At 35.3% G+C, this 27,615-nt stretch overlaps 1 protein-coding gene across 4 annotated transcripts in view; it reads right to left on the reverse strand.

The window, feature by feature from the left end:
• DACH1 (dachshund family transcription factor 1) overlaps nt 1–27,615 on the reverse strand; it is a 467,964-nt gene that overhangs the window by 39,257 nt on the left and 401,092 nt on the right. For all 4 annotated transcript variants that reach the window (XM_027973690.2, XM_012184753.4, XM_060394521.1 and 1 more), the window contains 2 exons: nt 10,974–11,125; nt 1,528–1,675 (listed from right to left, as the gene is read on the reverse strand). In XM_027973690.2, the coding sequence (XP_027829491.2) occupies nt 1,528–1,675; nt 10,974–11,125 (300 nt within the window). The remainder of the gene's footprint in view (nt 1–1,527; nt 1,676–10,973; nt 11,126–27,615) is intronic.

Raw genomic sequence — 27,615 nt, forward strand, 5'->3', positions numbered from 1 at the left:
TATATACTCTCTTTAAAAAGAAACAATAATTGCTGAATTATTTATTCAGATTGTTAATCCCATGGCATTAAAAGCTCAATACCCAGTGCCTTGCCATTGACTGTTCTTTGTTTCCTCCTATGTGATTGAAGCAAATGGGGTTGCCATGTTTCTCTCTTCAGAATAACACACGGCTTCCATAGACACATTCATATAGACCATTATTGACAGTCATTACCTTTAACTTGTTGTTCATAATTAATTAAATGGTAGGTTTATGATGTTGTCTGTGAAACACTTTGCCCTATACCTTTAGTGGTTAAAGGAATAAAACAATGTAAAACTTCCAACAGTTGTAAAACAACACAATTCTTCTGAAAATCTCTCAAGTAACCAAAAGGTTACCTTAAGAATTCAAGGTTCTGCTTTTAAGTTTTGTTCAAAAAAGACTTCTCCAAGTGAGAACAAAATTGCGACATGGCTATCTCATGGAAGATGGTTCCAAAGAACGAACCCTTTGACCATATTCATTACTCAGAACATATCCTGCCATCAACATTCATCTTGTTTTGCTTACTCTAGTAGCTAAATCTATGTGAAGTCACATTACTTAGAACAGTGCTCTACACCGGGCGTGCCAGCTGCCCAAATCAGCCTCATCCTGGGAATTGATAACTATTGCTTCATAGTAACTAATGAAAAACCTATTAGTTCTGCAAGTTTTGAAAGAAAGAATTATTTTTAAATGACCAGGTCACATATATCAGAAGAAAGTGTGGATTATTTATAGTGGATACTCTTACTAAATGAGAGAAGCTTCCCCTTTTAAATATTGAGGAGAACTTTAGAGTTGAAGCAGAGGGGAAGTTGATTGTAAAGCAAATACTCTTGGATCTCATATGTAAGATAAGCACACAAATATGAATGACCTTCAAAATTATCTGAATATGCACTGTAAAGTGTATAAAAAGAAGCAGTTCATAGACTGATAATAACATTATTTTTACCCAATAAAAATTCACATCAGTTTCTACGCTGATGTGTCTTTGACCTTGTTGGGTGAAAATGAGGCATTCAGAAGGAAAATTATACAAACACTCAACTTTGGTCATTTGTTCAGATATTCATCAGTCTTCCATTTCAGTTGATAAATATCTCACTAAATCTGCTTCGCTTGAATAATCAGTATTTTTCTATTTTAGTTTTATGACTTTAACTCAAGCTTTTCAAAGGGCAATTATGAATGAATATATAATTCTTCTTCATGGCTGTCATCTTATCAGAACTCCTTCTTATTTTAAAACTATGAATTGGTTAAATCTATAAGCAATAAAAATTATGTGATATAATGGATATATTTCAGTTTCTTGAGGTACGAAGAGAAGAGAAACCATGTACTTTGAAGGTTAAGCTCAGGATTCAAATCCTGCACTAAACTATAGCTACAGGTAAAAACAAAAAAATTACCGTTTCATAGTAAATCACAAAATATTGTTATGCTGAATATTTGATGCTAAGTATTAAACTTATTTGGAAGTTTAAAAATACCTCTATTCTTTTGTTCCATTGCCAACTGCTTCTCAAGTGTCTCCCTTAGTTCTCTTTCCCTTAAAAAATCCATCTTCAGTTCTGTTTTTTCAAGTTGAACCTGTTTTTCTTGAGCTCTGGCATTATCTATGGCAACTTTCAAGAGCCCCTGTACAAAGAAGGTATTCAGAATTATAATATTTTGGGATGAAGCACATTTCATTCATTACTTTAACATATTTTAAAAGAGAACAGCACACTTATCAAATACCTTCATTCCTGCTGTGCAGTCACTCTGTACTCGCTAAGATAAATAGTAAAAGTAAAGCAAAATTTTTCTATGTTTAATTAAACTATTTTAGGAAGACAAATATTTTTGGCATGCAGGTTCAATTGCTTCTAATTAGAATATCTAGGTTTAATACGACATGAGGGCAACACATAAGTGTATCTTAAAATTAAACATTGTGAAGAAAATTAGACTGATTTGTTCCATGTGTAATTATCTGACATAGTTTATGTAACCCCATGCAATGTTAGCAATACTCACCTATCTCTCAGGGCTAATTCTCTGCCACTCCCTACTGAGATTATATACAACGTGAGTGGCCATTTATTTCTTAAGGCACCAATTTGTTTCTGCACCGGGAACTTGGCTCTCTGTTTCCCTCCTGAATGCTTTTCCTCCCGTGTTTTGCATGGCTCACTCCTACATTCACTTCACCTTTGTTCAGCCATCACTGGGGAAAACCCTTCTCTTCACAGCTTATCTGGACTAGCCCTCCAAACTCAACTTTTTATTCCCTCCTTAAAATTCTTCATATCATTTATTATGTAATATTGTCATCTGTTTATTTGTTTAGTGCCATATTTGGCATCTTCTTCACTGAAATGTAAGTTCTCTGAGGCAGAGACATTTTCTCTCATTGGGTACTATGGGTACTAAAACTCAGAGAGTGCCTACTGTAGAGTAGATTTCAAAAATCTATTGAATAGAAATTATAATATGGTATATGTTTCTTGAGATATATAATATGCATCCAAAACTTCATGGCTTAGTAATGCATTATTTTTTTAAAAAATCTATCAAAATGGCTCTAAACAGAGGATATATTTTAGGGGAATATTTAACAGTATATATAATAACAGTATATGGCAAAAGCAAATTATATCTATTTATATAACTGTTTATAAAATAATATATATATAATTTGACTATATGCTATATTAATATATGAGTAGTATTATGAATTTTCAAAAATGAGATTATGAGAATATGTAAAACCTATGCAAAGTGTTCTGCATGTGTTCTCTGCTAAGATGCATTAGAAAATTATTACTAAAATTATTAGTAAAAATTGGAGCTAAGATTTCAATCCTTCTCAACTCAGCAATTCAAAATACCCTTTTGGAAAAGATGCTTTGCTTTGGTTTGTGAACATCAGCAGCTGAATTTTTCAATTAAAATTAGAAATGAAATGGTAGTTATTGCCAGTTGTAGATATATTTGAGAACCCTTTACTCCTTTGTAGGATACGACATAAGAAGTTTGATTCATACATTTCAATTCCAGCTTTATTTGCTAATGTAATAGGAATGTTTAGCTCAGCCCACCAATTGTCACAAGTCTTTTAAAGTCTCTTTTCAAGCACATATAAGCTATTAATATTTAATATTTGGAATAACTGACCCTGAATTTTCTGGATTAGTTTTTGTGATAGGAAACAAGCTTGATGGCAGTTCACTTCTCTCTACTCTTTTGTTTTTAACAATAAAACATAGCTGCTAAGGAAACTGCCATCTTAACTCAATTCGGCAACATTCCTGTATATGTTTCTTCTTCATCAGGAACAAACAATTAGTAACAAATGAAAGAGATCATTACATCAAGTGCCCTTTTAGATCACCCCAATTAAAACTTTAGTTTAGCTGTATTTTAATTCTAAGATACCAAATTCTAATTTTCTGCTCTGATTGCTCTTGTTGACTTATCTTTGAAAGATGTACTCTCTGTGCAATGTCTAGAGATTATTTAGCAAGATGCCAATGTTGGCACCACTTAATGTGTTGATTGGTTGTATTATCAGTAGCTGTTTAAAATAAATTACTATTAAACTATTATTGTCCTTGGCTGACAAAACACAATATTTTGGTGTTCTTTAAATATGAAACAATCATTATGAATAAACGTGTTGAATAGTGTTAAGCTGCAGTTCTAATTTGTGTAATTTTATATTAATATTTGTTGTAAAGTATAAAGTTGCTAAGAACATTTATGTTTATTGTTTCCTTCTGTTACATTGCTGTTAATGTCGCTAATGGTAGTACATTACTTATTCCTGCTGATTATGTCTGAAAAATATTAGCTTTTAGGATCCAATACCCTCTAGGGACTACTTATAAGCTGTATAAAATTAAGTTTCATTTTTAGACTTTAAATCAGTGCACATCAGTAGGAGTCCAGTGTGAACAAAAATCTTCACTAAAGCCAAACTGATACATATGCAAAAAATATGTTATTGTCTGTGACAGCTCTTCTGCAAAAAATACAGAAAACCAATTAAATTTCAATGCAGCAGGGGACTGGGAAAAACAAAAGCAAATAGTGTTCACAACATCTACAAATCACTGGGACACTATTTTAACTATCAGTGATAACAGTACTATCGGATTTGTGTAACTTCTGTAAATTTTCCAGGTAGATCATATGCAAAAGGTCACACTAAATGCTAGGTCTCATGTGGTCATGCGATATCAAGCAAAATTCTATGATGGCAACGTGATTTAGTGTAAAAAAAAAACAAGGCTTAAAACATAAAATTTGTTCTCAGGGGGAGGTCAATTCTCATGATGTTGAAGCTGGATAGTAACGATACTTAAAATTTTTTTTTTTAATTTAGTCTATGACACAGCAGTTATTAAAGATAGTGGTTGTTTGACCTCAGATTTCTTTTCTATATGCAGACATAATGCCTGTCATAATACAGAAGTATTTTTGCTTTCTAAAGTACTATGCTGTGTAAACAAATTTCTATCATATTTTAGGGAATGAGTTTATAAACTATATATATAAAGGACACATTAATCTAGTAATATTTCAACTACTTCTCTTGCCTAGGAAGTATAAATATCTGCCTGTATAGGGGACTTACAGTAATATTGATATGACAGAAGCATTTATTCATTTACTAGCTAGATCTTAGAGGAAGAAAATCTTACTTGGTACGTATTTGTATTTTGTACATATTTTAGAATTAGATGACATGTACAGTTCCATGAGTATTATTGAAACTCAGGTGACAAAATTTGTGTTGAGTAATTTGCTATTGCTAATGAGAATAAATAAGGAAATGGCAACCCAGTATTCTTGCCTGGGAAATCCTATGGGCAGAGAAGCCTGGCAGGCTGTAATCCATGGGATCACATAGACTCTAGTATTCCTGCTTTGAAAATCCCATGGAAAGAGGGGACTGGCAGACTGTAGTCCATGGGGTAGCATGAGAGTCAGACACTACTGAGCTACTAAACAACAACAAACCCAGTTAGAGGAGATTTCTAGCCATTATCTATTCTAGCTTAGACCTTTCAAAGATGAGAAAACCAAGGTTCAGAAGGAGGAGGTGACTTGTCTAAGGTCCCAAATGAGTAAGTTGACTAAACCTAGGTCAGAGCAACCCTGAGGTTTTTGGCTTTTCTTTTTTTGTTTGTTTGATGTTTCATTCCAAAAAAGAATAGTGTGCCTTGAAGTTAGGAACTTTAAAAAATATGACAGAACAGTATCAATTAAAGTATTTTTGCCACTCTTGTGACAAAAGATACTATACTTGGTTTACTGTTATGGTTACTGTACTTCAAAGTTGATTAACAATGAATTCTACATCAAAAGCACTTCTAGGTGTCCTATACTGGATATTGGTATCTAGAGATGCTACAGGGAATGGAACTTCCTAAATGATAATAACAACAGAGGTGAAATGGGTCTTCTGTTATTCATAATAAACTCCTTGCAACCACACATGAGTTTCTGTCAATAAGTTGACTTTTGGCAAGTCCCTAAAGGATGGGTGATATTCAGAGAACTTTTGAATTGGTCAGTGTATAGAGGTACAGGGTGGGTGACCTGTGAGGGAGTGGAAGCTCTATGCCTCTTTCCAAATACATTGCCCTATATATTTCTCCCATCTGTTTCTGAATTGTATTGGACAATTCACTCGCTCCTTCTGGACCTTGATTTATAATCTTTTATAATAAACCAGGTATATAAGTAACACACTTTCCTAAGTTCGATGAGCTGCTTTAACAAATTAATTGGCAGGCATGGTGGGAAACTCCAGTCTGTAGCTGGTTGGTCACAAGCACAGGGTACAACCTGGACTTTAACTGGCAATGAAAGTGGGGGCAAGAAGCAGGTTTCTGAGGCTGAACTCTTAACCTATGAGATCTGATGCTATCTCTAAGCAGATCATGCCTGAACTGGGATAAAATGCAGGGCCCTCAGCTTAGGTCGCAAAATTGCTTGTAATGGGAAAAACTCAGACATTGGTGAATTAGAAGTACCAGAATTTAAGTAGTGTTAGAGTAGAGGAGACTCAAAGGAGCATATTTCCTGCACAGGGACATATTAAGATTATTCAGCAAATATTGTTGTTTAGTTGCTAAGTTATGCCCTGCCTTTTTCGGGACCCAAAGGACTGTAACCCACCAGGCTCCTCTGTCCACAGGATTTTCCATCAAACATACTGGAGTAGGTTGCCATTTCCTACTCCATGGTATCTTCCTGACCCAGGGATGGAACCTGCATCTCCTCTATTGGTAAGGGAATTCTTTACCACTGAGACACCAGGGAAATCCTCAGTAAAATTAGTTTTACTATTAATATGTGTATTGTTGTTGTATATGATATAAATTAGTAAATATGATACAGAGTCCAGATTTTTAAGAGATTAATGCCACTCTCTTCATTACAGTAAACTGAGTTTAAAATATTGGCTATGTTTTACTGTTTTTTTTCATGATCTCTCTTCACAAAATTGGTAATGGGACACACAGGAGAAGATATAACATACTGTGATTAAAGATAAAGAGATATAATATAAAAACCAATGTATCTGATGCTAGTCTACCCATATTTTGAAGTCAATGTCTTATTTTATTCTTTTTGAAAAGTTTCTTTCTAATTCTTTCATCAGTTAGAGAAGATTAGTAACTAATTACTAATACATATTTTTATAATTAAAATGCATATTAATAATGCAAATAAAAATGATTCATTTCTTTGAAATGTATAAGATATATTACTGGTCATGACATTGAAATGTAAAGACTGGAATATGTATAACCAGAATATTTTGGTCAAATTATTTTTCATTGTCTTCCATTAAATATAGAAGTAAAGAATGCTTCTTAAATACCACAATCAGAATATGTTTATTTGTCAGACCATAGTGAACCAATCTCAGCCTGCCATTCACTGTGTTTTTAACATCCCTTTTAGATTTTCCTTGTTTGTTTAATACTTCCACAAAGACAAACCAGAGTGAACCAAACAGCTATCCTACTCCCCTTATGGCATATCCTTAGTGCTAATATCACCCCTCACTAAATTTTATATTCTCTAACTTATTTTTCTTTTCTACTTTTTATTTATCTAACTATCATTTAAAATAATTTTTGTAAATAGAGTAATAAACAGTATAACATATTTATTCCTACTCTTGTGTGCAAATATATCCCAGTTATGATTTACAGCTTGAAAGCTCAGATTGAGAATAGTGGGTAAAATTCTCCCTTCAGTTTGTTCAAATGATAATCAATGATCGAAGGTGTCACATCCAGTAAATTGATACTAAAGTTCTACTTTCCTCACCTAATATCTCATAGGGAGCTGTCCATGAACATGTTTGATTAAGGAAACCAAAATGAAAGTCCACATAGAAAAATAAAATAAAATAAAATTACATATAATTTTTTTAATTCTAAAAAGCAAAATCTAGAGTGAATTTAAATGTCACTTAAGTGAAATTGCTGTTCTTTACTGAAGATATCATTATACTTTATGACTTCTAATTTATAAAAATATTCAAACTTTAAGAAAGAACAGTATAGTTCTAGGAATTAGCAAAAATCTGGTACTTAAAGATATACAGTAGAACATATATTTCTATACTACCTATATTTTTCTATACTATATATAAAATGTATTTTCTATACTATATATAGTATATATATTTTAAAATACTAGCATATAATATTTTTCTACAGGCCCTCTTTTAAACCACAAAGAAATACCATTTAAGAAAATTCAATTTTGATAATGTGTCATGGAAGGGACATCTACAGTAGCTATTAAAAATTCTTAATTTTAAAATTATCAAATTATACAATATCATGAAATCAAAGGATTGAATATTAGAACAATAACTCCTTAAATATTGAGTAGTTTTGGTCATTAATTCTAAGAAAAATAGTTTATGTACATTAAATTTAAATACAACACAATATTTAAAAATAGAAAGCATACACAATAAACCTTTAATTTTAAACATGATATTGTATGATATAAAATGCAAATACTTTCAACTCAACTATTTTTCATTGTCATTGTGATAAAGTATCTTCAAAGGGAATATAGAGCTTTAAATTTACCACACCAAAAGAGTGTTGCCATTTGAAACAGAAAGCAGAGAACACCATTATACATAATTGAACTTACAAAGGAAATTGAGGTAGACAGAATGTAATTACCCAAATTAGAATTTGGACAGCAAACACATTTATACTGTATGCCCCATGAGTCAGAGTCATGACTGTTTAAATATTCTATATGATCCCTAGGATATTACTATAACTCAATATATGTAATAATAATAAAAGAGCTAGCAACCATGACCTTTTGCAAAATAATGTGAAACTATAACTGAACATAAATTTAACATGTATGTCTGGCTTGTGTGTGTGAACATGTATATAAGTATGTATGAATGTAAATATGTATTGTCTTTTGTTTTACTGTATATGGCACTAAGTAAGATTTTCAATTGATTTTACCTTTCATACATATATGTGCATTCACATATACTTGTATATAGGTATCAAATTCATACATATGCATATATAATATCTCATCTGTATATATCTATATGTGAAACTGAAGTGAACAAGCATAGTTTATTTTAAATGAAATATTATTTCCTTTTTTGATGTGAACCATTTTTAAAGTCTTTGCTAAATTTGTTACAATATTGCTTTGGCTGTTTATGTTCTGATTTTTTGTCTGTGAGTCATGAGGGATCTTAGCTACCTGACCAGGGATCAAACCCTCACCCCCTTCATTGGAAGGCAAGGTCTTAACCACTGCACCTAGAGGGAAGTCCCTAAGTGAAACATTTTTATTGCGAGTGTTCTAACTTTGTCAGACCCAGAATCCTATGATTTAGGACTAGAAGAAATAATTTACTTTGACTTGACTCCTATAATCAATTCTTCCTAATATATCCTCTTAAGGATGTTTGGAAGGCTAGCGAATGTATTATTTCCAGAGATACATTCACTAAAAAATAATTTATCTAAAATTTGTAAAATTAAAAACTGAAATTTTCCTTTTTCTCTTTTTCTTTCTTTAAAGAAATAACTATAATTTGAGGTGATATAGGTAACATTTCTGGGCTTCTTGAGCCGTGCTAGTGGTAAAGAGCCTGCCCACCAATGCAGGAGACATAAGAGATGTGGGTTAAATCTCTGGGTTCAGAAGATCTTGAGGAAGGCATGGCAACCCACTCTAGTATACTTGCCTGGAGAATCCCATGGACAGAGAAGCCTGGAGTGCTATAATCCATAGGGTTACATAGAGTCTGACCCGACTGAACCAATTTAGCCTGCAAGCACGCATGCAGATAACATTTCTAGTCTGTGTATTACTGTCTATGGGTGGGTGGATAAACATTCTCAAACACAGAATTTGACTTAGTGATGTGGTTTTCACACAGAATGCAAGGGTCCCTGTGTAAATCTACTTTTCAGATGAGCAAACCGGTTTACACTAGTGAATATTTAGAGAGAAATGTTTTCTTTCCTGAAATTGAAATTACATTATTTTTTTCCCCATTAAAGAGGCTTTAGTTAGTGAATATACAGACACCCAGATGGAGAATTTTAAGTAAATGTTTAGCTTTTTATTTGATTCATATAGAATTATATATATGTGTACACACACACACACACACACACAAACACAACATACAAAAGAAACTTAATTGTTCCCTTACTTCTCAAAGTGTAAATTCAGAAATGTTGAGGGGTATTTTTGAAAGCATTTAATTTAACAAAAGAGAAATGCATTAAGAACTTTAACTCAGAAAACAATAATGTGGGCTGAATTTAGAAAAAAAGTTATATGTTTATTTTTAAATATAATCAATTATTTGGCTATGATTACATTTAGGTTAGATTGATGATTTATTTCAATTACTGAGATATAAAACCTTAAAGTTGAATACAGTTCTGGAGATTCTAATTACATTAGTATTAAAAATGCCATATTAACAGATGAGAAGATATGTTACATTAAAGGCCTTCTGTTATGTCCTTAGAGAGGTAAATAAAATTAATTACATTTCTACTGGGAGAAAGTTTAATATGGTATGAAATGTGTACAGAAAAATACCACTAAGGATTGAGTGCTAGAACAAAGATTAAAAAAAAAAAAAAAAAAAAAAAAACACCAGAGTATCTGCAAGCATATTACTACCAGCTACTTTAAGTGTGGAGAAGTAGATGGCAAAAAGCTCCATCTGGGGTCCACATGACCACTTCATGTGTGGGCAAAAAATTATGCTTTCTTTTATCCCAAACACTTATTATTTTGGCTCCATGTTCTATGTTATTGTTAACTGTATTTTTTATTCATAATGTACTGTACATAAAATATACATCCTAAAGACTACATAGAAAATCTGTGGAAAGTTTTGTATGACTTTTTGAAGTCTGTTCTTTGAAGAAATCTTATTAACTGAAATAAACTAATTTATGAAAGAAGGGATTTTTTGGATTCTTTTTCATTTAGACATATTTAAATGACTAAACATATCATTTCCTCACTGAAAGGCCAGCAGTTTAAAAACAGCTAAATATTTATTAGAACTGGTGTACTGTCTTTTAATACATCAGATAAACTTAAACAGCTAGATTCCTACTATTAATTGGCAATAAAGAGAACATTTAAGCAGAATGGTTTTTAAAAGGCCCAGGTCATTTCATCTAAGTTTTTATTAAGATGTAGTATACATATTTGGGTATTTCTAACCGATTGAATTTGTGTATTAAGTTTAAAATATCAAATTGCTAGAAAAATTCATTATCATGGTTTTGTCAGTCTCAAGAATGGATTAAGCTGGAACAGTATGACTTTGGGAAACACTGACAGCTGAATCTTCCATGTTCCTTTCTCCCAGAATGTGAAAAAGTCCTACCTGTATGTTAGTCAGAAGGGTCTCTATGGAAGACAATCCATCAGGAAACAGAAAAGGAGATGGGAATCCTGGAGGTAGTGGTTGTCCATGCCCAGTTAGAGAAAGTTTGTCAAGGCTGTCTCTCGCAGTTGGTGTGGAAAGCGGGGTCTCATCTGTGTGTGATTGAAACAAAAATATAGAACAAGTTACGCTTGTCTGTTTTTATTAGACCTCAGTAATGGCTTCCCTAGTGGTTTCCAGAACATTTATTGCAAATTGGTTCCTGCTATCAGGAGAAAATGCTTTCTGCTGAATTTTCTTTAATGAAAAAGCTGTGGAGATACAACAAGATAACATTAATGAGTAACTTTATAAGCCTTTTAAATGCAGTCTCTAATGAGACTGAGTTTACAGTGCAATAGAATCTTTTTAAAACAAATATTATCTCATATATAGTTGTGATAATATATTCAGGCTGACTTTATGGGTACCTTCCCAATTATCTCATTTTAGTTTATTCTGTTTGGATTGACAATAGGATATTTCAAGAGCTTCATATAGGAGAAATGTTTTGTATATTAGTGTTTCTTTCTCAATTAACCTGGAAGGGTTATATATATCAATGATTTGTTCAAATATATTCTTGAGTCTACAAACAAATATACAATTAAAAACTTTAATTCCATAACTAAAAAGAAAACAAACTGCAATCAATACATTCTTCAGTAATTATAATTGAATTGTTCAATATTAAAACTAAAGATCTGGACCAGAGACCCCACAGAGACTGAGACAGAACTGTGTTTGAGTGTCTCCTGTGGAGGTACAGATCAGCAGTGGACTGCCATTGGGTATGGCAGCAGACTCGGGTATGGCATAAGCCCTCTTGGAGGAGGTAGCCATTAACACCACCATAGAGCTGCCAGCACTTATATAGGACTGGGAAATAGACTCTTGGAGGGTATAAACAGAACCTTGTGTGTACCAGGACCCAGAAGAAAGGAGCAGTGACCCCACAAGAGACTGACCCAGACTTGCCTGGGTGTGTCCAGGAGTCTCCAGGGGAGGCGTGGGTCTGCGGTGGCCTGCTCCAGGGTTGGAGGCACTGAGTGTAGCAGTACATGCATGGGACCTTTTGAGAGGCCACCATTATCTTCATTACCTCCACCATAGTTTGGGCCCAGGTAAACAGCAGGGAGAGAACACAGCTTCACCCATCAACAAAAAATTGGATTAAAGATTTACTGAGCATAGCCCCGCCCATCAGAAGAAGACCCAGTTTCCCCCTCAGTTAGTCTCTCCCATCAGGAAGCTTCCATAAGCCTCTTTCCTTCTCCATAGAGGGCTGACAGACTGGAAACCACAATTACAGGAAACTAACTAATTTCATCACAAGGTCTACAACCTTGTCTAAATGAAACTATGAGCCATGCCGTGTAGGGCCACCCAAGATGAACGAGCCATGGTGGAGAGTTCTGACAAAACGTGGTTCACTGAAGAAGGTAATGGCAAACCACTTCAGTATTCTTGTCTTGAGAACCCCATGAACAGGATGAAAAGGCAAAAAGATAGGACACTGAAAGATGAACTCCCCAGGTTGGTAGGAGCCCAATATGCTACTGGAGATCAGTGGAAAAATAACTCCAGAAAGAATGAAGGGACGGAGCCAAAGCAAAAACAAAACCCAGTTGTGGATATGACTAGAGATGGAAGTAAAGTCCGAAGCTGTAAAGAGCAATATTGCATAGGAGCCTGGAACGTTAGGTCAATGAATCAAGGCAAATTGGAAGTGGTCAAACAGGAGATGGTAAGCGTGAACATCGACATTTTAGGAATCAGTGAACTAAAATGGACTGGAATGGGTGAATTTAACTCAGATGACTGTTATATCTACTACTGTGGGAAAGAATCCCTTAGAAGAAATGGAGTAGCCATCATAGTCAACAAAAGAGTCCAAAATGCAGAATGATCTTTGTTCGTTTCCAAGGCAAAGCATCCAACACCATGGTAATCCAAGTCTATGCCCCTACCAGTAATGCTGAAGTTGAATGGTTCTATGAAGACCTACAAGACCTTCTAGAACTAACACCCCAAAAAGATGTCCTTTTCATCATAGGGGACTGGAATGCAAAAGTAGGAGTAACAGGCAAATTTGGCCTTGGAGTACAGAATGAATCAGGGCAAAGGATAATAGAGTTTTGGCAAGAAAATGCACTGGTCATAGCAAACATCCTCTTCCAACAACCCAAGAGAAGACTCTACACATGGACATCAACAGATGGTCAATATCGAAATCAGATTGACTATATTCTTTGCAGCCAAAGATGGAGAAGCTCTATACAGACAGCAAACACAAGACTGGAAGCAGACTGTGGCTTAGATCATGAACTCCTCATCGCCAAATTCAGACTTAAATTGAAGAAAGTAGGGGAAACCACTAGATCATTCAGTTCAGTTCAGTTGCCCAGTCATGTCCGACTCTTTGCAACTCCATGAATTACAGCATGACAGGCCTCACTGTCCATCACTAACTCCCAGAGTTCACCCAAACTTATGTGCATTGTTCAGGTATGACCTAAATCAAATCCTTTATGATTATACTGTGGAAGTGAGAAATAGATTCAAGGGATTAGATCTGACAGAGTACCTGAATAACTAACGATGGAGGTTCATGACATTGTACAGGAGACAGGGATCAAGACAATCCCCAAGAAAAAAAATGCAAAAAATCAAAATGGCTGTCTGAGGAGGCCTTAAAAATAGCTGTAAAAAGAAGAGAAGCAAAAAGCAAAGGAGAAAAGGAACGATATACCCATTTGAACGCAGAGTTCCAAAGAATAGCAAGGAGAGGTAAAAAGGCCTTCCTCACTGATCAATGCAAAGAAACAGGAAAAAATTAGAATGGGAAACTAGAGATCTCTTCAGGAAAATTAGAGATACCAAAGGAACATTTCATGCAAAGATGGGCTCAATAAAGAACAGAAATGGTAGGGATCTAACAGAGGCAGAAGATATTAAAAAGAGGTGGCAAGAATACAGAGTTCAGTTCAGTTCAGTTCAGTCACTTAGTCGTGTCTGATTTTTTGAGGCCCCATGAACCTCAGCACGTGAGGCCTCCCTGTCCATCACCAACTTCCGGAGTCTACCCAAACCCATGTCCACTGAGTCGATGATGCCATCCAGCCATCTCATGCTCTGTCGTCCCCTTCTCCTCCTGCCCTCAATCTTTCCCAGCATCAGAGTCTTTTCAGATGAGTCAGCTCTTCACATAAGGTGGCCAAAGTACTGGAGGTTCAGCTTCAACATCAGTCCTTCCAATGAACACTCAGGACTGATCTCCTTTAGGATGGACTGGTTGGATCTCCTTGCAGTCCAAGGTACTCTCAAGAGTCTTCTCCAACACCATAGTTCAAAAGCATCAATTCTTTGGTGCTCAGCTCTCTTTATAGTCTAACTCTCACATCCATATGTAGAACTATACAAAAAAGATCTTCATGACCCAGATAATTCGATGGCATGATCACTCACCTAGAGCCAGACATCCTGGAATGCAAAGTCAAGTGGGCCTTAGGAAGTATCACGACAAACAAAGCTAGTGGAGGTGATGGAATTCCAGTTGAGCTATTTCAAACCCTGAAAGATGATGCTGTAAAAGTGCTGTACTCAATAGGCCAGCAAACTTGAAAACTCAGCAGTGGTCACAGAACTAGAAAAGGTCAGTTTTCATTCCAATCCCTAAGAAAAGTAATGTCAAAGAATGTTCAAACTACTGCACTGCTGCTGCTGCTGCTAAATCGCTTCAGTCGTGTCTGACTCTGTGCGACCCCATAGACGGCAGCCCACCAGGCTCCCCGGTCCCTGGGATTCTCCAGGCAAGAACACTGGAGTGGGTTGCCATTTCCTTCTCCAATGCATGAAAGTGAAAAGTGAAAGTGAAGTCACTCAGTCCTGCCCAACTCCTAGCGACCCCATGGACCGCAGCCTAGCAGGCTCCTTCATCCATGGGATTTTCCAGGCAAGAGTACTGGAGTGGGTTGCCATTGCCTTCTCCGCACAGTTGCACTCATCTCACACAATAGCAAAGTAATGCTCAAAATTCTCCAAGCCAGGCTTCAACAGCATGTGAACCTTGAACTTCCAGATGTTCAAGTTGGTTTTAGAAATGGCAGAGGAACTAGATATCAAATTGCTAATATCTGTTGCATCATCGAAAAAGCAAGAGAGTTCCAAAAAAATATCTATTTCTGCTTTATTGACTATTCCAAAGCCTTTGACTGTGTGGATAACAATAAACTGTGGAAAATTCTGAAAGAGATGGGAATATCAGACCACCTGACCTCCCTCTTGAGAAATCTGTATGCAGGTCAGGAAGTAACCTTTATTTTTTTTTTTTTTATTTTTAGTTTTTTATTTTTAAATTTTAAAATCTTTAATTCTTACATGCGTTCCCAAACATGAATCCCCCTCCCACCTCCCTCCCCATAACATCTCTCTGGGTCATCCCCATGCACCAGCCCCAAGCATGCTGCTTCCTGCGTCAGACATAGACAGGTGATTCGATTCTTACATGATAGTATACATGTTAGAATGTCATTCTCCCAAATCATCCCACCCTCTCCCTCTCCCTCTGAGTCCAAAAGTCCGTTATACACATCTGTGTCTCTTTCCCTGTCTTGCATACAGGGTCGTCATTGCCATCTTCCTAAATTCCATATATATGTGTTAGTATACTGTATTGGTGTTTTTCTTTCTGGCTTACTTCACTCTGTATAATCGGCTCCAGCAGATGAATGGATAAGAAAGCTGTGATACATATACACAATGGAGTATTACTCAGCCGTTAAAAAGAATTCATTTGAATCAGTTCTGATGAGATGGATGAAACTGGAGCCGATTATACAGAGGAAGTAACCTTTAAAACTGGACATGGAACAACAGACTGGTTCCAAATAGGGAAAGGAGTACATCAAAGCTGTATATTGTCACCCTGCTTGTTTAACTTATATGCAGAGTACATCATGAGAAATGCTATGCTGAAGCACAACTGCTGTAATCAAGCATTGCTGAAATCAAGATTGCTGGGAGAAATATCAATAACTTCAGACATGCAGGTGACACCACGCTTTTTGCGGAAAGGGAAGAAGAACTAAAGAGCCTCTTGACGAAAGTGAAAGAGGAGAGCGAAAAAGTTGGCTTAAAGCTCAACATTCAGAAAACGAAGATCATGGCATCCAGTCCCATCACTTCATGGCAAATAGATGGGGAAACAGTGGAAACAGTGACATACTTTATTTTGGGGGGCTCCAAATTCACTGCAGATGGTGACTGCAGTCATGAAATTAAAAGACACTTACTCCTTGGAAGAAATGTTATGACCAACCTAGACAGCATATTAAAAAGCAGAGATATTACTTTGCCAACAAAGATCCATCTAGTCAAGGTTATAGTTTTTTTCAGTACTCATGTATGGATGTGAAAGTTGGACTATAAAGAAAGCTGAGCACTAAAGTATTGATGTTTTTGAACTATGGTATTGAAGAAGACTGTTGAGAGTCCCTTGGACTTCAAGGAGATACAACCAGTCAATCCTAAAGGGAATCAGTCTTGAATATTCATTAGAAGGACTGATGCTGTAATTGAAACTCCAATACTGTGGCTACCTAATGTGACGAACTGACCCATCTGATGCTGGGAAAGATTGAAGGTGGGGGGAGAAGGGCACAACAGAGGATGAGATGATTGGACAGCATCACTGACTCAATGGACATGAGTCTGAGTAAACTCCGGGAGTTGGTGGACAGGGAGGCCTCGCGTGTTGCAACCATGGGATCACAGAGTTGAACATGACTGAGCAACTGAACTGAACTGAACTGAATTTATTTTGACCCTTGAATACCTCTCACCTTAGATCTTCCCAGGTGTCTCTAGTGGTAAGGAACCTGCCTGCCAATGCAAGAGACTCAGGAGATGTAAGTTCAATCCCAGGTCAGGGTGATCCCCTGGAGGAGAGCATGGCAACCCACTCCAGTATTATTGCCTGGAGAATCTCATGGACAGAGGAACCTGGTGGACTACAGTCCATGGGTCGCAAAGAATCAGACATGGCTGAAGTCTGCATGCATGTGACTCCTCTCACGTCATATTGAAAAACTGTTTTTTAAACATGTAAAAGGCGTCCAAAGAAAAGAAAAGAAAACACCAACAGCCAAAACAACATTTCAAAACTCAAATATGATACTCTGTAAGATAAATTAGCCTTTACTTTGTTTATTGAGTATTCCCCCAGGTTGTAAGCAACTCTGAGCAATGTCCAGATACAAATTCCTTTTACTCTCACATGAAACCTTCTTATTCAGTTCCTTACTACTTAAATGTTTTTACATAGATGGATACTTGTTATGGCTTATTTTAGCTTATTATATCACAGAGAAAATTTTATTCAGGGCAGGATTGTCAATTTTATAAATATTGTCATATTTCACCCCAGGAAAATTAATCAGAGCAATATATTTGCACAGTCCTGATAGTATCTCTCAATTTTTCAACTGGCTAAAAACTTCAGCACACTTGCCTTTATGCTTATAATTTGATTCCACTCTCCTGAATCATTTCTTTATTTTTCATTACACCATCTAACCACACAACAACTTTTTCAATTACCTCTCTCTGGGGCAGAAATATTCTGGAAGTCATTGCATTTCTGTCCCTAACTAATGTCAGGACAAGTTAAATTCATTTCCCTTCACTTTTCCACACTTCCAGTTAATGAACCAAAAAGAAAGAAGGGTTGGGGAGGGTAGTGATAGACCCAAGGCCTTCTTTTAACTATGCTTCTCTCATACACACTCACTCCTCTGCAGTTTCTCCTTCTATTCTTTTCTCTGTTAACTGACTGACAGATGATCTGATGCAGAAGGTACTAGAAGGAGAAAGAGTAAGCAGTCTGAGTAGGCTCATTGTGTTTTTTGTATTTTTTTTTTTTTTCCTCTCTCACATTTGTCAACAGAGTTAAAGAAAGGCCACAGTACAGGGGTAGGGATACTGAATAGCTAACACTATCAAGGTGATCTTGGACACCATTTACCTAGCTGTCATAAATTACTCCAGACCAAGGCTGCTAGTGTTTTTTCATAATAGCTCTATAAAGGCACTAGTTAAACATCTATGTGCATGTGAACTTGTTTAAGAATAAAGAGCTATATTTTTTGATCAACATCACCTTAGCTGTCACATGCTAAAGAAAATGTGGCTTAATAGATCATGAGGATAATAATTGCTTGTCTCTTGAAGAAAGACATAGAACCAACCACCTGTGTTTGCTTTCAGCTTTAGAGTCGATGACTCCACAATTCTTAAAGGTTGTCCATGCAAACGGCATCAAATGTATGTATACACACACACACACACGTTTGATATAAGTTCCAACAATCCCTTGACTAGTTGATTTAACTTCAATACATTTATGCTTGACTGTGTTTGGCTACTCTGTGAGTAATTTATTAATTACTAGTGGTATACACATTTATAAATATATCTATTTGATATTATCAATATCTACTTAAACAATGTGATAGACACTGGAGATTTAATGTTAAAAAAATAAAATGTGAAAGCTTTAAGAGCTTATCTAGACCCCAGTGACTGATTTCAGTTGTAAAGTAGCTAATTCTCACAGTTAGTAAAACATTTTGTTTTCCATCATTATTCTGTTAACCACTCTATTATCCTCCCAGGATTAAAACTGTTTCTTGTTTATGTGTAAATGTATGTGGTGTGTGTATATGTGGTGTGTGTGTGTGTGTGTCTTTTTTCCCCCCGGCAGTTACTTCATTGGAATGCTTGTCTTGATCTTCATGGTTTAAGGTAAGTGCAAATAGACTCATTTAGTATAGAGGTACTTGATTAGATACATTTATTTATCATTTTATATAGCAGAGATATTTCATAAAGCCACTTTAACTCAATCAAACTTAAAGGCACGGCAGCTAAAGAAATGAGAAAGAGTGATTCTTAAGATCAATGTACATATTTGAAAAGACAAACTAATCAGAGATCAAACAAAACAAAAATATTCCTTTCGGCTTCAAGATCTTACTATCTGAGAAAAAGTTGTCATCTTGTGGCAATTAACAGAAAGTCTCAGTCTTACTCCAAGAATAGCAAAATTGGGAACATAGTTATTTGTTTTGAAATAAAAGTGACCTTTGATATCCTAAATGTTTTAGAAAAGATTAAAGCAAAAATTTGAGAGGCCAGACAATGTAGAAGAGTTTTGACATGACATAATCTCCACTGACTTCAAATAGTGAATGACAATGAAGCACAGATTGACGAAGCACCTAATTTAATACATCTGTATATTTTTAAAATTTTACCTTTAAAAGTAAGTTAGCTTGTCAGATGCTAAGCTCTTTGAATTTTTATGACATTTGACAATGTAACCTCTGTTTTTATGGTCTTTAATATCATGCTTTTAAAATTCTGGAAAAGTTGCAAGAATTGAACAAAGAATACCTATGTATTTCTGTGGTGGATGGAATGGTAGCCATCCCCACTCCCCACCCCCTACCCCCTGCCGAAACTATATGTCCACCCCTAATCTTTAGATCGCAGTAATTCTAGTTTATTTGGAAAGAGGGGTTTTACAGGCATGATTAAGTTAAGAACCTTGAGATGAGATCATTGTGATATGGAATGGTTCCTAGTTGTCTCAGTGGTAAAGAATCTGCCTGCCAAGCAGGAGACACAGGAAACTTAGGTTCCATCCCTGGTTGGCAATAATTCCCTGGAGAAGGAAATGACAATCTACTGCAGTACTCTTGCCTGGAGAATCCCATGGACAGAGGATCTTGGTTGGCTACAGCCCAGGGACTTGCAAAGAGTTAGCCATGACTGAGCTACTAAAGAGCAGCAGCAAATCCAGTGACAAATATCCTTATATGAAAAAGGCAGAAGGAGATTTGAGAGAAAGAGAAGAGAGCCACAGAAAAAAGAGGAGGCAGAGTGGAGACAGAGACAGGGTTCAGAATTTGGGGTGAGAGTCAAGGAATTCTGACAGCAGAAGTTGGAAGAGGTAAAGAATAGATTCTCCTTTAGCCTCTTGGAGGGAGTTCATCCATGTTAATACCTTGATTTTACACTCCTGGGCTCCAGAACTGTGGCAAAATAAAACTTTTTATTATTTTATTGTGGTAACTTCTTAAACCAGCCCTTGGAAAACTAATTGAATTCCTCCCTCAAATTCAATATTTATATTTTGCTGTATTTAGTCTTTATTTCTCTGTCTCTCTCCCTCTCTTGCTTTGTGCTTGTGTACATATGTCTGAACCATCTTCTCTGTTTAATCTTTAAGACTTCACTGCATATTTCATAGGTACAAAGACATAATTTTTGTAACCTCAGTACACAATCGGAAAGAAAAACATACACAGAACATAGTATTGGTCCACCAAGAGTCTGTATTCCAATTTCATTACCTGAGATGTTTTACTATAAAGACTTAATAAATAAATATTTTACTTGGGAAGTATTTTCTCTGGGCATATGGTAGGGTTAAGGTTAGGGACAGCCTACAGGATGGCTCTGGTGATTCCTCCATCCTGTTATTCATATCTTGTATAGAACCTTCCCTGTAGTCTGAGTTAGACCTAACAAAGAGAATAAAGCAAAGTGATGGAATGTCAACTCCAGGATTCAGTTGTAAAATGTCTGTCATTTCCATTTCTCTCTTTCTCCCTTTCCTGACATTCTTGTCATGGAAGAACCAGCTATAATGTCGTGAGACAGTCCTGTGCCAAGACATAGGACAAGAGACATAGGGCTGTGAAAACCACATGAGATAATGAAAATATATCCCCCTGCCCAGTCAGGCCCTTACATGAGGCTGCAGTCCCAAACTCATGAGACCTTAAACCAGAGGCATCCAGCTAAGTTGTGCCAGGTCTGTGATCCATAGAGACTGCAAGATTTCAAATGTTTGCTGGTTTAAGCCACTAAGTTTTGGTGCAGTTTGTTCCACAGCTTTAGGTAACTAAAACAGTGCATGCAATTTTCTGAATACATTAGTGTATAAAATAAAAATAATTTAGTGTCCAGTTAGTATCAGGTACTTTGAACACGTGACAACTTCTTCAGGTTTTGATTTCTTCAGTTTTTAAAAAATTGGCAGGTTGAATGAGACAAACTCTAGTATCACTCAAGTCTAATGTTACACATTCTCTATTATTTCTTATAAAAAATCATTGTGCTCAGTCACTCAGTCACATCAGACTCTTTGCCACCCTATGGACTGTAGCCTGCCAGGCTCCTGTCTATGGGATTTTTCCAGGCAAGAATATAAGAGTGGGTTGCTATTTCCTTCTCCAGGGAGGCTTCCCAACCCAGGGATCTCCTGCATCTCCTGCCTTGGCAGGTAGATTCTTTACCACTGAACCACCTAGGAAGCCCCATAAGAAATCATAAAATTAGTTAAGTGGAGATTTCACTTATATCAATTGGAGAGTGAAATGGATCCATTTAGAGGCTGAATTACACTATCTTAATTCTAAATTCCACAGGCTTATGGATATATACAATTCACAAACAGAAACACAAAATTTCACAGAAAGCTAGTGATTATACTCAGGTGACAAATGTCCTTTTGTAAGAAGTCAATTTATCTTGCTTCATTATATAGAATTTTCCAATTTGATGTTTTATCGAATTTAAAAAATTTGTAAGACAGTCATTCACAACAGTGAGGATGGTAAATCAGATGCAATGACAAGTATATCTTCCTAGGAATAAAGTAAGTACTTTTGAAACCTGCATTAACTGGGGCACAATTTTTTTTAAGTACTCTACATCTGTAGGGGCCAGCAGTTATGCCAGTTCTCTTAAGAATTGTTGGTTTTGAAGTCCTAAGACACAGTGGTTATTAAATTTAAATTATGCGTGTATTTCATGGGCTTCCCAGGTGGTGGTAGAGGTAAGGAACCCATCTGCCAATTCAGGAGACATAAGAAACATGGGTTCAGTCTCTGGGTCTGCAAGACCCCCTGGAGGAAGGCATGGCATCCCACTCTAGTACTCTTGCCTGGAGAATCCCATGGACACGGGAGCCTGGTGAGCTACAGTCTATAGGGTCGCAAAGATTCAGACAAGATTGAAGTGACTTAGTATGCACATATCATTGTATTTTAATTTAGCCATAGGAAACTACAGTGGTTGTCTAAAGCAAAATAAAACAGAAAATATTATAAACTTACAAATTTCATCTTTTAACTGGAAAAAAACTGCTAATTAACATTTTAATAATTATATAACATATACTGACAATTAATAATATAACAACACAAAATCAACTGAAGCCAATTAGAATATAATGTATAATATAAAGGGAAAGTAAAAACGAGAAGAAAATATTTTAAAACTCCAAAATCAGTGAAATATAAAAAATGATACTTCATCTCATGATTCTTCTCATATTGTAAGTCACTTACCAATAAATGACTATCACTAAGATTGATGCTTCTGTAAGACAGGCTTTTTTATTTGCAATCTTATCACTCGTAACAAGTTAGCAGGATATCCTAAGGAACAATGTTGTTTGAAAAAATAATGGGCCTCCACTTTTAAAATGTTTTCTTTCCTGTTAATAAAGTCTAACTCAGTTGTTATTTTCATAACTAATCCCTCTGGGTTTGAATTATATATTCTCTTTCAAGTTTGTGTGTGTGTGTCTTTTCTCTGATATCTTTTATTATACCATAAATTCCAAGTAGAAGAAAAGTCATTCACTTTTAAAAAACCATACATTTCACTGTAGTCACATTTGTTCATGTTCATGTAAAATAGATAGCAGCATTATTAAAATGGAAAAAATCTCCATATTTAATGTTTACAAGTGATCTGAAAGCTTGCATTAACATGTTATATTTCTATAATGGTTCAGTAATAAAAGTTGATTAAAGTTGTAGTGAACATGGTACTTACTATAAAGAAGTGAATATTTATTTATAGAAATACAAACTTCTTGGTCATTTTGACAAATTCCCATTCAATTGTATATTAAAGTTATATTTATTGGGGTTTTTGTAAACTCATCAGCCACATTATTCAACTGGAGTAGCAGCATGAATACTCTAAAAAATTAAGGATTGGTGTTTAAAAATATTTTTAAAATTTATTTCCAAACATAAAACATAGTTATTTAAATTTAGCTCAACAATACCTCAATGGTGGTTTATTCCTACTCAAGGCACTCTGGAGTTAATTTGACAATAGGAACTAATCATTCTGATACCAGGATGTAATCTTAAAAACTGGTCACACACCTTCATGTATCTACTCCAGTTCTTATAAAAATCCAGGAATATCATGAAATAAGACTTACTGTTTTACATTTTAAGCCCACTTTTCAAAGTCTGGATTTACAATTACTCCATTTTTTATGTAAAATTGTCACCATAATGTGATATAATTATTGTAAAATGAAAAGTAGCCCATGTTAGATTCAGAAAGTGTAAATTTAAGTCCTTGGCTCTACCAAGTCTCAGCAAATAGTAGAGGAAGATTCCACCTCTTATGTTCTTTGAGGTTCATCCGGTCTGTTTATTAAAAAGATAACCGCAAACTCAATGGATTATAGTTCAAATCCAATTAAATTATGTATGTGTGGGAAAGTACCTTGTGAAACAGAAAATGCTAACAGACATGAAGTACTAATAATTAAGAAATAACTAAATTTATTACAAATTTCTTTTCGTAAACTTAGATTCAATGTGCCATGGAGGGGATGCTAATCTGGTACCATGAGCCATAAGCCTGTGGTTTCTATATTATTTCTCTCTAATGAGGCTTGTGATGATGAAATATCATGTTGGTAGTAAAATTACTACTATATATTATTACAGTTGCCGTAGACAAACTAACCCTATGTTAGCTCAGTGAACAGCTAAAATTGTCTATGATAGAAATAACCTGAGAAAGGGCCAAAGTTTATCAATTTCTCTTCAGGCACAGATTCTAAAAAAATCAGTAGAATGACTTACAAAAAAAGAAGACAGTACAGATTTTGGAGAAACTGACTGAAAAGCATTAACAAACTTAAGAGGCTACTTGGATATATTGAAACAGTTGCACATATATATGCAACTCTGGATTTCACTTTTGCATAAATGAAAGAGAAGTTTTAATACGTGAAGGAAATCACTGTAAGTGCATGTTTGGCATGATGATGGAGTGGTAACAAATATACTAAACTCAGAGCTCTGCCTAATTTAATGCATGAAGTATTTATTACACACATATGCAACTTTCATATTTATCAGTAGTTTTTACCTTTGAGAAGCTGACAAAATTTAGGGACCACTCTTTTTTTTTTTTTTTTTTTTAGGGACCAGTCTTAAGGGGAAAAATAAGACATATATATATAAACTTCAGCTCTCTAACACAGAGTAATAACTTAATGTCTTTTGATAAAGTATATGAATGAGATGAGATGAGATGAGGCAAAAAAAAAAGCTGAAATGAGAAGGATACATTCTCTGCTTACTCCATCCAGGAGAGTAAAACTAAAAAAAAAAAAAAAAAAACTTTCTACTGGGAAACCATGCTCTTGATTACAATGCAACTTCATAGACATTATCTTGAATTAAGAGAGAGCTCTAGGAAGAAGATAAAAAAATACATGCAATTATAATCTCAATAAGGTTATGTGCTAAAAAATTGACTCAAATGGCATCTAGTGGTTATTTAGAAAAAGAAGAGATTATATTTAGATGATGCAAGTTGAGAGCAGAGTGAAGAAAAACAAAATTCTCATGGCAGTAAGCATGTACACCCATGACTGATTCATGTTGATGTGTGGCAAAAACCACCACAATATTATAAAGTAATTAGCCTCCAATTAAAATAAATTAATTTTTTAAAAACTTAAAAAAAAGAAACGGGCATTGAATACTGGGAAATATTTAAACAGGGGGCAGTGAAATGGTTGTATGAGGAAACCAGGCAGGGACAACAGTTCAAGGAAAACAGGGATCCTAAGTGGCCTAAAATCTTTGTATATTTAAAAGGAAAGTCTATTCTCTACCATTATTCTCAAAAGAAAGTCTTTACTTTTGTCTATTCTGTATTTTATTTCAAAATCTATGTATGGAGGAAATACTAAATCAAGCTATATATTAATTTAAATTTCCAAACTTGGTTTGGATAGCAAACTTACCATTGTCCTTGGAGATTGAAAAGATGAAACTAAAATACTCAGGTATCTGTGCATAGATTTTTGCTTCCCACAAACTGGAATTTATTGACAAAATACAATGGTACCAAGCATTAAACACACACACACACACATACACACACACATATACACACAAGATGAAACTAAAATACTCAGGTATCTGTGCATTCATTTTTGCTTCCCACAAACTGGAATTTATTGACAAAATACAATGGTACCAAGCATTAAACATACAAACTAATTTAGCTTCTAAATATTTTGGGTGGGTTTTACCCCTGCTTGTTTCTTAAAGTCTTAAACTGTTAGCATTTTTATGAAAGAGCTGGAGTAGCTTATGCGGAAAAAACCCAACTAATTGACATTTCTGTCTTTTTCATGACCCTGTAGGTTTAACCTCACTGCTAATACTTCAAGTGAATATGGGAAAGCATTTATTGAAAACTGCATAACAGACATGGTTACATTTCCTAGGCTGATGTTTTGCATATCTGCACAGTAGGGCCATTAAGGGTTCTAAGAGCACAACGGAAACAATCATAACATTTGTTTTTAGATGATTGACTCAGGACATGTACACCAGGCTTTATATAGAAACTGTTTTTGTTTTATTAAGGGACTGTTTGCCTGTTAGTGATAACATCATTAAAAATAAATGAAAGGGGGCTGGTAGAATGCTTCCCAAAAGCAGAAACCTAATTAAAGGTGATATGCTTGCTTGGAGGCTTTTTTCAAGACTCAGAAATAGAACAAGGTTAGTTCTTTCTCATTTTATAAGGCCCAAAGAAGACTTCATAGGAAAATATCACTTCTGATCTAATTTTCTATTTCTGTGTACTTTAATAATCTACTTTACAGTCTGTGCTTGCCCATAGAAAGTGAACTAGTTTTGTTCCTACAGAGAGCTTCTTCATCATGTCATATCTCATGAAAAGAAAATCTGATGGTTCAGCTTGAACGAAAAATGCACTCTCCTTTTAAAGCAAATTTTGTAGGTTGTAATATATGAAGTTATAGTAGCTGAAATAATGCACACACATACATTTCATACCCCTAAAAGACCACTTTTCAGAGTCTAAGTTAATGGTAAAAAACATTTCAAAATCGTGGTTTATAATTTCAGAAAGAAAAAAAAAGTAGACCCTTTCATTTTAAGGGGTGGAGTTACTCTAATTTCATGGATGGTGGAAAAAGCAGGAAACTGCATTGCCTTGATAACTCTGCCCTTATTGTGCTGTGACCTTGGCCAATTTACTTAAATTTTCATCTGCCAAAAATGAGTTTCTGAAATGTGCTTTGAGAATTTTCAGGGGGTGGGGAGAGAATTTGTCACATAAACTCAAAACCTTTTCAAAATTAATATTCCTGAAGAAGAGAAAATGAGGAGAAAAACTGAGCACTCTCACAGTGTGCTGTGGTTTAATAGTCTGCTCTCTCTTGTCATCACTGCCCAATTCTGTTTCACTTATGAGTCTCCAAACTCAAAGTGAATCTTATTGCTAAGTGAATACAACAGAGCAATTCTCAAATTATTCTCCTGAAATAGTAAATGATTCAGACATCGTGGATTTCTTAAACTCTGATTTGCACATGGGTTTTAGACAATGATTCTGACATCGTGGATTTCTTAAACTCTGATTTGTACATGGGTTTTAGACTAATGGGCTTCCCTGGTGGTGCAGAGGTTAAAGCGTCTGCCTGCAACGTGGGAGACCTGGGTTCGATCCCTGGGTTGGGAAGATCCCCTGGAGAAGGAAATGGCAACCCACTCCAGTATTCTTGCCTGGAGAATCCCATGGACAGAGGAGCCTGGTGGGCTGCAGTCCATGGATTGCAAAGAGTCAGACACAACTGAGCACCTTCACTTTCACTTTCACTTTAGACTAAAATTATAATAAAGTTACAGAAATTTGAGATCTCTTTGGAAACTGTATAGCATACTTCATTTTTCAAGCAAATCCAAAAGTGACTGACCCTAAAAACTATCATTTTAGGTTCATTTCTCTAAAAACTATCACTCTATTTATTTCAACATAACCTATTTATCAATAAAGGTTTATTTTTCCCCCACAAAAAAAGGATTTTATTTAGAGGAAATACAGGCGAAAAGAACATTTTGACTTCAAGGATATACATACCCACAAACATATGTACACATATGATTGTGAAATGTGAAACCTGGCAGGATATTTAATAAATATTAAGAGATTTTAGAAATGATGATGATAATGTGATTATGATTTATGGAAAAGAGCCCCTATCCTTAAGAGATACACATTGGAAATAAAGAACCCTCAATTGATTAAATAAAACATGCTTAGAATTGGTTTCAGAATTCTCTGACAGAGAAGAGAAATTGGGAGGGAGAAATTATGAAGCAAGACTGGGCTTGAGATGATCACTGTTAAAGCTGAATGATGGGTAGGTATATGATGAGGGTTC

This window comes from Ovis aries, chromosome 10 (genome assembly GCF_016772045.2).
Source record: "Ovis aries strain OAR_USU_Benz2616 breed Rambouillet chromosome 10, ARS-UI_Ramb_v3.0, whole genome shotgun sequence".
NCBI lineage: Eukaryota > Metazoa > Chordata > Mammalia > Artiodactyla > Bovidae > Ovis > Ovis aries.